The sequence below is a fragment of the Atractosteus spatula genome, chromosome 14 (assembly GCF_055471065.1).
Source record: "Atractosteus spatula isolate fAtrSpa1 chromosome 14, fAtrSpa1.hap1, whole genome shotgun sequence".
Lineage (NCBI taxonomy): Eukaryota > Metazoa > Chordata > Actinopteri > Semionotiformes > Lepisosteidae > Atractosteus > Atractosteus spatula.
In genome coordinates, this window is record NC_142719.1 from 31,667,562 (window position 1) to 31,681,061 (window position 13,500).

Here is a 13,500-nt window from a genome sequence, read left to right on the forward strand (position 1 = left end):
GGGCTCAGCAGTTCGCAGTGCTGCCTGTGGGGGGCGCTCTATCGGGGGCTGGGCGTTCGCAGCCTCTTGGTCCGCTTGCTGACGGTGGTGAAGCGGAAGGGCTGGGGGTCGGGCTGCTCTCCCGAGGGGTACCGCTTCATGAAGTGGACGTCCTGCTGGTTGGGCAGAGTCTGGGGGCCCCGACGCGGGCGCCCCTTCTTCGTGAAGCCCACGTACCAGTCCTTGTACCTGGCCGACATCAGGGCAGTGTAGTTATTCTCCAGCACCTTCTCCACAAACACGCAGTCGTCACTCCTGTTGTTGGGCTTCTGGGGAGAGAGATACACTGGTGTACACTGGTCTTCAGGTGTCACACCTGAAGAAGGCTCCACGGCCAAAACGTTGTGTTTTCTTTCTTCTCTTTTCAGCCTAGAATAAACCTATTACTTGTTCCTTTGCACACTAATACACACTGAGATACACTGATACACTGATACACACACTCAGAAATACAGTAATACACACATACTGATACACTGAGATACACACACTGATACATTCTGATATATACACACTCAGATACACACTGATAAACACACTCAGATACACACTGATACACACTGTAACAGTAACACTCACACTGTAACAGTAACAACCTCATACTGTGACAGTAATACACACACTGTGACAGTAACACACACTGTGATGGGACAACACATACTCACACTGTGACAGTAACACTCACATACTCACACTGTGATGGGACAACATACTCACACTGTGACAGTAACACTCACACTGTGATGGGACAACATACTCACACTGTGACAGTAACACTCACACACTCACACTGTGACAGTAACACACACATACTAACACTGTGACAGTGACACACAGACTGTGACATTAAACACACATACTCACACTGTGACAGTAACACACAGACTGTGACTGTAACAATCACACTCATACTGTGACAGTAACACACATTTTCACACTGTGACAGTAACACACACACTGTGACATTAAACACGCATACTCACACTGTGACAGTAACACACAGACTGACTGTAACAATCACACTCATACTGTGACAGTAACACACATTTTCACACTGTGACAGTAACACACTCACACTGTAACATAACACACAGACTGACAGTAACACACACATTCTCACACTGTGACAGTAACACACATGATCACACTCTGACAGTAACACTCACACTGTGACAGTGACACACGCATTCTCACACTGTGACAGTAACACACACACACTCACACTGTGACAGTAACACACACTGTTTAGCCAGTTGTTTGTGTGTATATCTGGCTCTGGCCCGGGGGGTGTGTGAAGACATGCTCAGGATGGCTGACAGGGGGCGCTGCGGGCCCTGTGGCTGAGCGGCGCTGTCCCCTCGGGCTGAGGGCAGGGCCTGGGCTCAGAGCCAGCACCAGCGCCAGGCCTCTCCCGTGCCTCACCTTGCCCACCAGCTTCCCGCGCCGGGTCATGCACAGGTAGAAGTTGGTCTCCTTGCCGCGGATTCGCACCTGGCTCCCGAAGGTGTCGGCCTCCACTACGAGCTGGGCTTGTGAAGAGAGGGGGGGGAGAGAGGGGGGCGTTAGAGGGCACTGGGCGCCAGACGCAGCTCAGCAGGACTGCAGGGGGCAGTCTTGTGTTGTGTCCCAGTGGGTGTCCCAGTGGGTGGGGTACTGGTGTTTGTGTTATGTGTGTTTCTCAGTGGGTGAGGTAGTGTTGTTTGTGTTTTGTGTGTGTTCCAGTGGGTGAGGTAGTGTTGTGTTGTTTGTGTTGTTTGTGTTGTGCGTATGTCCCAGTGGGTGACGTAGTGTTGTTTGTGTTTTGTGTGTGTCCCAGTGGGTGAGGTAGTGTTGTTTGTGTTTTGTGTGTGTCCCAGTGTCCCAGTGGGTGAGGTAGTGTTGTTTGTGTTTTGTGTGTGTTCCAGTGGGTGAGGTAGTGTTGTTTGTGTTTTGTGTGTGTCCCAGTGGGTGACGTAGTGTTGTTTGTGTTTTGTGTGTGTCCCAGTGGGTGACGTAGTGTTGTTTGTGTTTTGTGTGTGTCCCAGTGGGTGAGGTAGTGTTGTTTGTGTTGTGCGTATTTCCCAGTGGGTGACGTAGTGTTGTTTGTGTTTTGTGTGTGTCCCAGTGGGTGAGGTAGTGTTGTGTGTATGTCCCAGTGGGTGAGGTAGTGTTCTGTGTTGTGTGTGTCCCAGTGGGTAAGGTAGTGTTGTGTGTGTCCCAGTGGGTGAGGTAGTGTTGTTTGGCTTGTGTTGTGCTTTGATTGACTTTGATCCATGATGTTCTAGCTGTGCTGTCCTGAGGTTGGCTGGTGTCAGTGAGCTTCAGGACCAGCTGTCTGAGGGGGCTCTTCTCTGGGCTCAGCAGGGCCTTGTGGTGGTAGGAGCTCTGGTCAGTGTATTTCAGGTGTAACTGATATTGTATTGCTCTGTCCTGTATATTGATCAGCAGTGGGTATTGGCTTAATTCAGACCTGTACTCATTGTTAGGAGTTTTTCCTGCACATAGAGAATGTTTTTACAGAACAATGTAGGGCTTCATTGGGGAGTTTTTTCCATTTAGTGTGATCCTGGCAGCAAGGAGAAACAGATCAGATGAGTATAAGATCAGTGACCACAGCCTGGCCATAGAAACTGGACACAGACAGACCTGACTGTCCAGAGAGGACAGGCTCAGTGACCACAGCCTGGCCATAGAAACTGGACACAGACAGACCTGACTGTCCAGAGAGGACAGGCTCAGTGACCACAGCCTGGCCATAGAAACTGGACACAGACAGACCTGACTGTCCAGAGAGGACAGGCTGTGCTCCCACTGCCAATCAGAGACATTTTCTGCTGCAGTTAAGAAATACTCTGGGATCAGACAAACATTCTTCCAGAAAATAACAAATCTAATCCCAAAATTCCCACATCTGTCAGAATCAGAATCCAGTCCGTTCGGGAGAGGAAACTCAATTGAGCTGCAGCCCAGTATGTGACCTCCTGTCACAGCCAGAGGATCAAACTGAGAATGTCAAATATTGTTTTGTTTTATTTTTGTCTGTAAATAATAATATCAGTTTTTACTTAAAATATCTGAATGCTCTGTTAATGGTATCTGCTTTGGCAACACTGTAATTCATCAGCCATGCCAATAAAGCTCTTTGAGTTTGAATTTGAGAAAGAGCCATAGAGGAGGGGAGAGACAGAGCAGGAGTTTAACACCCAGCTGACAGGAAGGAACACACAGAGAATATAGGAAATCAATATGGTGATCGATGGAGAGATTGTGTCTGAGGCCTGGGGGGGAGTCACTCAAGCACTGATAAACACATAGCCTATCTCTCTCTCTCAGTATACCAATAAACACACAGCCTGTCTCTCTCTCAGTATACTGATAAACACATAGCCTATCTCTCTCTCTCAGTATACCAATAAACACACAGCCTGTCTCTCTCTCAGTATACTGATAAACACACAGCCTGTCTCTCTCTCAGTATACCGATAAACACAGAGCCTGTCTCTCTCTCAGTATACTGATAAGCACACTGGTTGTCTTCTCTCTCCCAATATACTGATAAACACACAGCCTGTCTCTCTCTCAGTATACCAATAAACACACAGCCTGTCTCTCTCTCAGTATACTGATAAACACACAGCCTGTCTCTCTCTCAGTATACCGATAAACACACAGCCTGTCTATCTCTCAGTATACCGATAAACATAGAGCCTGTCTCTCTCTCAGTATACTGATAAGCACACATGCTGTCTCTCTCTCCCAGTATACTGATAAACACACAGCCTGTCTCCCTGTACATCTGTACTGTGTGATGAGTGTGTTCTGTGTGTGACTGGTCTGTCCTGTGTGTGACTGTCAGTACAGTGTGTGACTGGTCTGTCCTGTGTGTGACTGGTCAGTACAGTGTGTGACTGGTCTGTCCCGTGTGTGACTGGTCAGTACAGTGTGTGACTGGTCTGTCCTGTGTGTGACTGGTCAGTACAGTGTGTGACTGGTCTGTCCTGTGTGTGACTGGTCTGTCCTGTGTGTGACTGGTCAGTACAGTGTGTGACTGGTCTGTCCTGTGTGTGACTGGTCAGTACAGTGTGTGACTGGTCAGATTGATGTTTAACAGGCCTGGGTGAGGGGTCTAGGATCAGCACTAGGGTTGCAGCTGGACAATGGCTCTGGTCAGCAGTAGGAAGAGGCTCCCTGCTGGCTTCCGTCAGCGAGCCTGCCTGTGTCCTGTGGACTCTGGGTCTTACCATATTTGTCTCCGTCTTCGCCGCGGGCGCTGATCCGGCGCCCCAGGACCTGCACGTGCTTCCCGCTGGTGCGGCTGTACAGCTGGTAAACGCGCGGCTGCCGGCGGCTCATGGGATCTCGAACCCGTGTCTGGTTCTCCACGTGCACTCGGAAGTTATCACTGTCCTCGCCCAGTACCTGCTGGGGCACAGAGACAGGGAGAGACAGAGAAGAGGAGGTGTAGAGAGACAGAGAGGACGAGAGAGAGAGATGGAGAGGTAGAGAAGGAGAGAGATGGAGAGGTAGAGAAAGAGACAGATGGAAAGATGGAGAGGGGGTGAGAGAGATGGAGAGTTAGAGAGGGGGTGAGAGGGGAGAGATAGAGTGGGAGAAACAGAGAGGGAGAGAGATGGAAAGAGAGCTGTTAAATAGCAGGAGGAACTCTCACTCTGTTATCACACAAATTAGTCTGGTCTCTCTCACATCTGCTCTCTTGAAAAAGTTCATCTTCTGGTTTTCACTGCACTCTGTATACTTGTTACAGGACAGTGACATTTCCCGGTCTGGACATCGTGAATTCATGGCTGCTAAGATTAGTAGGCAGATGGAGACAGATGTAATGGCAACATAGTGCACAGCGCCACCTACCTGCAAAGGACTGCACACCACCAGAAAAGCCTGGACACATCTGGAAGAGACACGCAGGGTTAGGTTTAGGGTTAGGGTTAGACAGATATCAGTATAAAACAGTCACAGATCACTGTCAACACTGGTGAGCGAAAACCATCAATAATTCTGATCAACACAGCTGTCAGACAGCCCTAGCAACCATAATCAATACAGCTGTCAGGGAGCCTCAATAATTCCAATCAATAATACAGTCAGACAGTGCCATGCCAATAAAGCTGATCAGGTAAGGTGTCAGACAGGCCCAATAACCCCTATCAATAAAGCAATCAATAAAGCAGTCAGAGGTCCCCAATAACCCTGATTAATAATGGTATCAGACAGGATAAACAACCTTGATCAATAAAGCTGTCAGATGGGATCAATAGGCATGATCAGTAATGCTGTCAGACAGTATTAATAGCCCTGACCAATAAAACTGTCAAACAGGATCAATAACCCTGATAGATAAAGCCGACAGGCAGTATGAATAACCCAGATCAATAATACTTTCAGATAGTATCAATAGTCCTGAACAATAAGGCTCAGGAAGGATCAATAACCATGCTTGATAAAGATGTCAGACAGGATCAATAACCCAGATCAATAAAGCTGCCAGACAGGAACAATAACCCTGACTGATATAGCTGTGACAGAGCAGCAGAGCTCCAGCTCTCCAAGGTACCCATCCCCAGACCTGACCTTTGACACTGGGGGAGACCCTGAGGCCTCAGCACTGACACCCACAAGGGCTGAGTTTGCCTACAGAGTGAGGAGCCAATGACAGCGAACTGTACTCAGAGTAACTGTAGCACATAGAGTAACTCTGCAGGTCTAAGAGTAACTGAGCAGTAGTCAGGGTAACTGTGTAGCACAGAGAGTAACTGTACAGTAGCTAGAGTAACTCTGCAGGTCTAAGAGTAACTGAGCAGTAGTCAGGGTAACTGTGTAGCACAGAGAGTAACTGTACAGTAGCTAGAGTAACTCTGCAGGTCTAAGAGTAACTAAGCAGTAGTCAGAGTAGCTGTGTAGCACAGAGAGTAACTGTTCAGTAGCTAGAGTAACTCTGCAGGTCTAAGAGTAACTGAGCAGTAGTCAGAGTAACTGTGTAGCACAGAGAGTAACTGTACAGTAGCTAGAGTAACTCTGCAGGTCTAAGAGTAACTGAGCAGTAGTCAGAGTAACTGTGTAGCACAGTGAGTAACTGTGCAGTAGTTAGAGTAACTCTGCAGATCTAAGAGTAACTGAGCAGTAGTCAGAGTAACTGTGTAGCACAGAGAGTAACTGTACAGTAGCTAGAGTAACTCTGCAGGTCTAAGAGTAACTGAGCAGTAGTCAGAGTAACTGTGTAGCACAGAGAGTAACTGTTCAGTAGCTAGAGTAACTCTGCAGGTCTAAGAGTAACTGAGCAGTAGTCAGAGTAACTGTGTAGCACAGAGAGTAACTGTACAGTAGCTAGAGTAACTCTGCAGGTCTAAGAGTAACTGAGCAGTAGTCAGAGTAACTGTGTAGCACAGAGAGTAACTGTACAGTAGCTAGAGTAACTCTGCAGGTCTAAGAGTAACTGAGCAGTAGTCAGAGTAGCTGTGTAGCACAGAGAGTAACTGTTCAGTAGCTAGAGTAACTCTGCAGGTCTAAGAGTAACTGAGCAGTAGTCAGAGTAACTGTGTAGCACAGAGAGTAACTGTGCAGTAGTTAGAGCAATTGTGCAGTACTCAGCGTAACTCTGCAGTAGTCGAAGTAACTGTACAGTAGTCTGAGTAACTATGCAGCAGTCAGAGTAACTGTGCAGTACTGAGATGACTGCCTCCACAGTGCCAGCAGAGACTGTGGGGTTTGATGGGATTGTGCATCAACACCTACTCTGACAACAGGAACTCAAAACTCTGACACCGTCAACCCAGCAGACGCCTTAAGATCCAGACACTGAGGGGACAGCAGTGAAAACTACAGGGAACTGGCTCTTCGACATACTGGACGCTGCAGCAGCTCCAGCTCTCTGCTTATAGCCCCACACCGGAACTGTGCACCAGAGCTTCGCACAGAGTGGGACAGGGGTCTGCTGCTCTCTGTCCAGGAGGCACCTCTTGCTGTGCTAAAGATGCTCAGGACAGTGAGCGATCCACTCCAGCTGATCCAATGAGCACAGTGCTGCAGGAGCCGACCGGCGCCCCCCTGTGACAGACGCCCTGCTAGTGAGCTCCGGGAGTCAAGCCACAGAGAGACACACGTGGAGCATGCAGTCGCCCAAGCTGAGCCCCGCCCCTGCTCCATCATGCTCACCCTAGCTTCATGCCCCTGTCTGGGATTCTCCTGCCCCCCTCCCCCAGTACCGCCCCGGTCAGCCTGCCAGGACGCGGCGTGAGGACGCAGTCCGCTCCGCGCAGCACGGTGACAATGCAGCTCCGCACATCTGTTCCCTTACTGCCTGCAGATGTGAGCTGCGCTTGGAACCCAGCCCACAGCTGGGCTAAAACGAAGACAGATGTTCAAACGTTCTTGCGTGAAACATGGAACCAGAAACGGCACCACAGGCAGGAGCTGTGTGGTGTTCTGGCCCGAGGTGCGGAAATGTCGCCCCTCTTTGGAGTCCGGACCGGGTGTCTGACATCAGCTCGCACCGGATGGGACAGGACAGCCCATTCCCTTCGGAGACTGGAGCTCTGCTGTCGAGGGGGGAGTATCCAGCCCTGGGTGAAGACCCTCAGGGGCTCTGCTTCCACAGACACACCAAGATTCCCAGATCCATCTCTCTGCCCCCCCTGCAACGCCTGGCCCTCAGAATATCCCAGGATGCTTAGTTGCCTCCGGGCGTGACTAGTCCTCATCGAGCAGAGGGCCTGGAGGAATTACTGAGATTGATTGATTAAGCAAAGGTTTCAGTTTCGATCTTGAACCTGATGTCATTTCCTGTTTAAAGGACAAATCAAAAGCCCTTCCATGCTCTCAGATGGTGATTTATGGTCAAGGGTCAGGGGTCAGAGGTCAACTGGGTCAAAGGTCAAACTGGAGGTCATACAGCCCTCTGTCTGAAGAGAATATCTAAGCAACCTGAATCTAGCACTTTCACCAAAAACCTTCAGTTTTTCCCAACAGACACTTACAAAAGTCAAGTTAGTGCAGATACAGTATGTGCGTGGAGCCTAACTGTACAGTTTGCAGGTCTCTATGACAAAAAAATAAAGAATTGCCCAAGGCGAAACGAAACGTCTAACTTGACTATTTGCCAGGCTCTGTGATAGCAGAGTTTCGCGTGCTCATTGCTCGAATTCACTCGCGTCTGGGGAATAGACGGTCCAACGCTTGTAATAGGGGCTTCCCGGTTCGAACCCGCAAGCTATGCCCCCACCCCCCTCCCCCGGGCTCCATCAGTCAGGGTGCACCTCGGGCTGAGCTCCTGCCGCCCGGCAGACTGTGTCCGACAGCTGTCGGTGCCTCAGTTCACCGGACGTCCCGCGTCTGAGCCGGGCTACAGCTGGCGGTTTGCATCACGAATCCTGAGCCCGTTTGCGCCCGCTGACTGTGGACGAGCTGCGAACAGACACGATTACGAGTACGACTGTTATTTCCTTACAGAAAGGCCAGTGTGGAGAGAAGGGACCGCATCGCTCTCGCCCGTCGCTGCCCCCTCCCGACCCCAGCGAACCGGACACTGAGCGACTGGACTCCAGGCGGTACCGGTCCCAGGTCCGCCTGGTTGTGGTTCGGACGGCGCCCTGGGTCAGAGACGCCCTTCACAGGACGGGTCGCACCGGAGAGGTCTGGATCTTGTCGTCGCGGCGCGGGCGATCCGGAGAGCGGGGACCGGGCGCCTCTCTGGGGCTCATGCCCCCCGGGTGAGTCGGGTGGGGGGCGGGGCGGGGTGGCGGCCGGGTCCGTGTCCTCCGAGGGCTCAGTCCTGAATTCCCGCCGCGGGAGCGACAGGTAGACGGAGCGACAGGTGAAACCCAGATCCAGACTGTTCGCTGCTCAGGCAGAACGACAAGTATTCACGGCTCTTAGCCCCAGAGGCCCGGGCGGTCCGCCGTTATAATTCCCTGTGCTCCTCCTGGACAGCTCCGGACTGGGGTCTCCAGGGGCTGTTGACGGCCGAGTCGTCCGGCCCCTCGGTGATGGATCTCTCCGCCACCCGCGCGCCCCCCGCCCCCCTTCCAGCAGCAGGTCCCCCGAGGCTGATCGCGAGCGCTGTCCGAGAGGCAGAGACGGGCAGAGGGACCGGAGAGAGAGGAGAGAGGAGAGGGGAGGGGAGGGGGCGGGGGCGGGGTGATTCGGATACTCCTGTCCCGGCGGCGCAGGGGTCAGCGCCGGCAGCGGTCGGGTCCCTGTTTCCGGGGCAGGGCAGGTCGGCGAGAGGACGGCGGCTCCGGGGTGGTCGGCTCTGCGGGCTCCGTGAGCAGCAGTCTGGGCTCGTTCATGGTGATGCCCGCCCGGGAGGCTGGGCAGGCGGGGGAGAGAGACCCGCAGCGACCGGCAGGCAGCATCTACAGCCCGAGCCGGTCCAGCTCAGAGGAGGAGGAGGAGCGCAGGAGGAGGAAGAGACGGGGCAGGAGGAGGGGTGGTGGGGTGGGGGGGGGGTCAGCTCAGGCAGCCCCGCCGGCACGGGACGGTGACAGCGCGCGGGCAGCTCCGACCTCCCGCGGTCCCGCGCGCCGGGCTCCCGCGGCAGGCTGAACGGCGGTCCGCGCGCCGCTAGCAGAGGGAAGAGGCCAGCAGACGGGCGGATGACATCACCGGCAAAAATTCCCCTTGAAAAGGCAATCCGGGCTTCCAGGAGGAAAAAAAGTTCGCAGGAAAAGGAGCGCAGGCAAGGCAGCTCAGCGCCTCGGAAGACGCCGCCGAAGATCGCGTTCCGGACGGAGGTGCAGGACAAGAAGCATCCGTGCCCCGGTGACAGGGCGGCTGGCCGCACTGACAGATCGCGCCCCCGATTCCTCCCCGCGCCTCTGCCCCTGCCCTTCCCGCAACCGCACAGATCGCCGGCACCGCAAGGTGCGTTTTGTAATCGGCGGGCGAGTTTCAAGAGTCAAGTTTCTGTTTTTGCCCTTCTTCCCACCCCTTGTTCTTTATTGCAGCCGAGGCTTTGTACCGAGATGGCTCTCGGGGAGAAAGCGAGCGCAGCGCCGGACCGATCCCTCTCTCCCTCTCTCTCTCTCTCTCTGCCCCACTCTCCACACACACCGCCGGGGTGCAGGGCTATCCGAGCGGCCGCTCTGACACTATTGTCACGGCAACTTGAACGATAGAGACGAGGCTGCGAGCACACATCCGACAGGAGCGGGGCAGGGGCGTAGAAACCGGGGCTCCCGCCTGCTCCCCGCTACTTCTCCTGGAGAGCTTTCCCAAAGAGCCGAGCACGGCGGTGCGATCAGTGGAGGAGCGCTGTGGTGAAGTCGGGTTACCCCGAGAGAGCCCTGGGCGTTCAGAGACAGAGAGAGAGAGAGGAGGAGGAGGAGGAGGAGGAGGTGGAGGGGGCGGGCAGCGCTCGGCACAAAATCCCACCCCCCCCCCTCCTCCCCAGTTCAGACTTGAAAGCAGTCTGCAGAGCGCAGCGCACACCGTCCACCGAGCCGCGCCGGGAGGGAGAGAGAGAGAAAGAGAGAGAAAATTACGACTCGCACCAGTTCAGTATGAAACAGGAAGCGCTCGCTGTAATTACGACTTTGAAAGTACTGCGCCGCGATCTCCCGTTTCAAGGCAGGACTTGGAAAGAACAGAAAAACAGTCAGAGGAATGAGAGGGCGTGAGGCAGGTATGTAAGCAGGGATCCAAAACGAATATTTCCCGCGGCCGATCAGACGCGCCGCCCTGGGACCGACCCGCCGGCCCGCAGCTCGGCGCGCCCCCCACCAGCGCCTGAACCGCAGACTCCCGGCCCGGCCAGCTCGCCTGCCCCGCTCTCACACCCCGGGAGAGAGGGGAGGGGGGGGGGGGCTGGCCGGCTCTCCGCGCCAGGCTGGTGCCCCAGGACAGTCAGGTCCTGCCGTTCTCCCACTGGGGCTTTGTGCGGGCTGGGAGCAGGGCAGAGAGTGGATCTGCAGGCCGGCTCCTCAGCCCTCCTCTGTCGCTCAGCTGGGGATCTGTGTCATGTTCTGGGGTGTCGGTCAGCTGACATGCTGTAACTGGACTCACTGGTACCCTGACTGACTCCCTGACTCTGTCTCCTTGACTCCGACTCTCTGACAACCTGACAGGCACACTAACACCCTGACTGACTGACACCCAGGCAGATACACTCACACGCTAACACCCTGACTGACTGACACCCTGACAGATACACTCACACACTAACACCCTGACTGACTGACACCCAGGCAGATACACTCACACACTAACACCCTGACTGACTGACACCCTGACAAATACACTCACACACTAACACCCTGACAAATACACTCACACACTAACACCCTGACTAACTGACACCCTGACAGCTACACTCACACACTACACCCTGACTGACTGACACGATGACAGATACACTCACACACTAACACCCTGACTGACTGACACCCTGACAGATACACTCACACACTAACACCCTGACCGACTGACACCCTGACAGCTACACTCACACACTAACACCCTGACTGACTGACACCCTGACAGATACACTCACACACTACACCCTGACAAATACACTCACACACTAACACCATGGCTGACTGACACCATGACAGATACACTCACACACTAACACCCTGACAGATACACTCACACACTAACACCCTGACTGACTGACACCCTGACAGATACACTCACGTACTACACCCTGACAAATACACTCACACACTAACACCCTGACTGACTGACACCCTGACAGATACACTCACACACTAACACCCTGACTGACTGACACCCTGACAGATACACTCACACACTAACACCCTGACTGACTGACACCCTGACAAATACACTCACACACTAACAGCCTGACTGACTGACACCCTGACAGATACACTCACACACTAACACCATGACTGACTGACACCCTGACAGATACACTCACACACTAACACCCTGACTGACTGACACCCTGACAGATACACTCACATACTAACACCCTGACTGACTGACACCCTGACAGATACACTCACACACTAACACCCTGACTAACTGACACCCTGACAGCTACACTCACACACTACACCCTGACAGCTACACTCACACACTAACACCCTGACTGACTGACACCCTGACAGATACACTCACACACTAACACCCTGACAGATACACTCACACACTAACACCATGACTGACTGACACCATGACAGATACACTCACACACTAACACCCCGACTAACTGACACCCTGACAACTACACTCACACACTACACCCTGACTGACACCCTGATCGACTGACACCCTGACAGGTACACTCACACACTAACACCCTGACCGACTGACACCCTGACAGGCACAATAACATCCTGATCGACTGACACCCTGACCGACTGACACCATGACAGATACACTCACACACTAACACCATGACTGACTGACACCATGACAGATACACTCACACACTAACACCCCGACTAACTGACACCCTGACAACTACACTCACACACTACACCCTGACTGACACCCTGATCGACTGACACCCTGACAGGTACACTCACACACTAACACCCTGACCGACTGACACCCTGACAGGCACAATAACATCCTGATCGACTGACACCCTGACCGACTGACACCCTGACAGATACACTCACACACTAACACCATGACTGACTGACACCATGACAGATACACTCACACACTAACACCCTGACAGATACACTCACACACTAACACCCTGACTGACTGACACCCTGACAGATACACTCACGTACTACACCCTGACAAATACACTCACACACTAACACCCTGACTGACTGACACCCTGACAGATACACTCACACACTAACACCCTGACTGACTGACACCCTGACAGATACACTCACACACTAACACCCTGACTGACTGACACCCTGACAAATACACTCACACACTAACAGCCTGACTGACTGACACCCTGACAGATACACTCACACACTAACACCATGACTGACTGACACCCTGACAGATACACTCACACACTAACACCCTGACTGACTGACACCCTGACAGATACACTCACATACTAACACCCTGACTGACTGACACCCTGACAGATACACTCACACACTAACACCCTGACTAACTGACACCCTGACAGCTACACTCACACACTACACCCTGACAGCTACACTCACACACTAACACCCTGACTGACTGACACCCTGACAGATACACTCACACACTAACACCCTGACAGATACACTCACACACTAACACCATGACTGACTGACACCATGACAGATACACTCACACACTAACACCCCGACTAACTGACACCCTGACAACTACACTCACACACTACACCCTGACTGACACCCTGATCGACTGACACCCTGACAGGTACACTCACACACTAACACCCTGACCGACTGACACCCTGACAGGCACAATAACATCCTGATCGACTGACACCCTGACCGACTGACACCATGACAGATACACTCACACACTAACACCATGACTGACTGACACCATGACAGATACACTCACACA

At 53.0% G+C, this 13,500-nt stretch overlaps 1 protein-coding gene across 2 annotated transcripts; it reads right to left on the minus strand.

The window, feature by feature from the left end:
* Positions 1–31: 31 nt before the first annotated feature.
* On the minus strand, positions 32–8,511 carry fgf18a (fibroblast growth factor 18a). Of its 2 annotated transcripts, none has more exons than XM_088931775.1 (5): positions 8,480–8,511; positions 4,888–4,927; positions 4,260–4,437; positions 1,462–1,568; positions 32–308 (listed from the first exon to the last, which is right to left on the minus strand). In XM_088931775.1, exons 1-5 carry the CDS (start codon positions 8,509–8,511, stop codon positions 39–41), a joined length of 627 nt encoding a protein of 208 aa, XP_088787901.1. In that variant the 3' UTR covers positions 32–38. The 2 variants fall into 2 exon arrangements, with proteins under 2 accessions (XP_088787901.1, XP_088787900.1); XM_088931774.1 differs by having other exon boundaries at positions 4,260–4,440.
* Between the last annotated feature and the right edge of the window lie 4,989 nt (positions 8,512–13,500).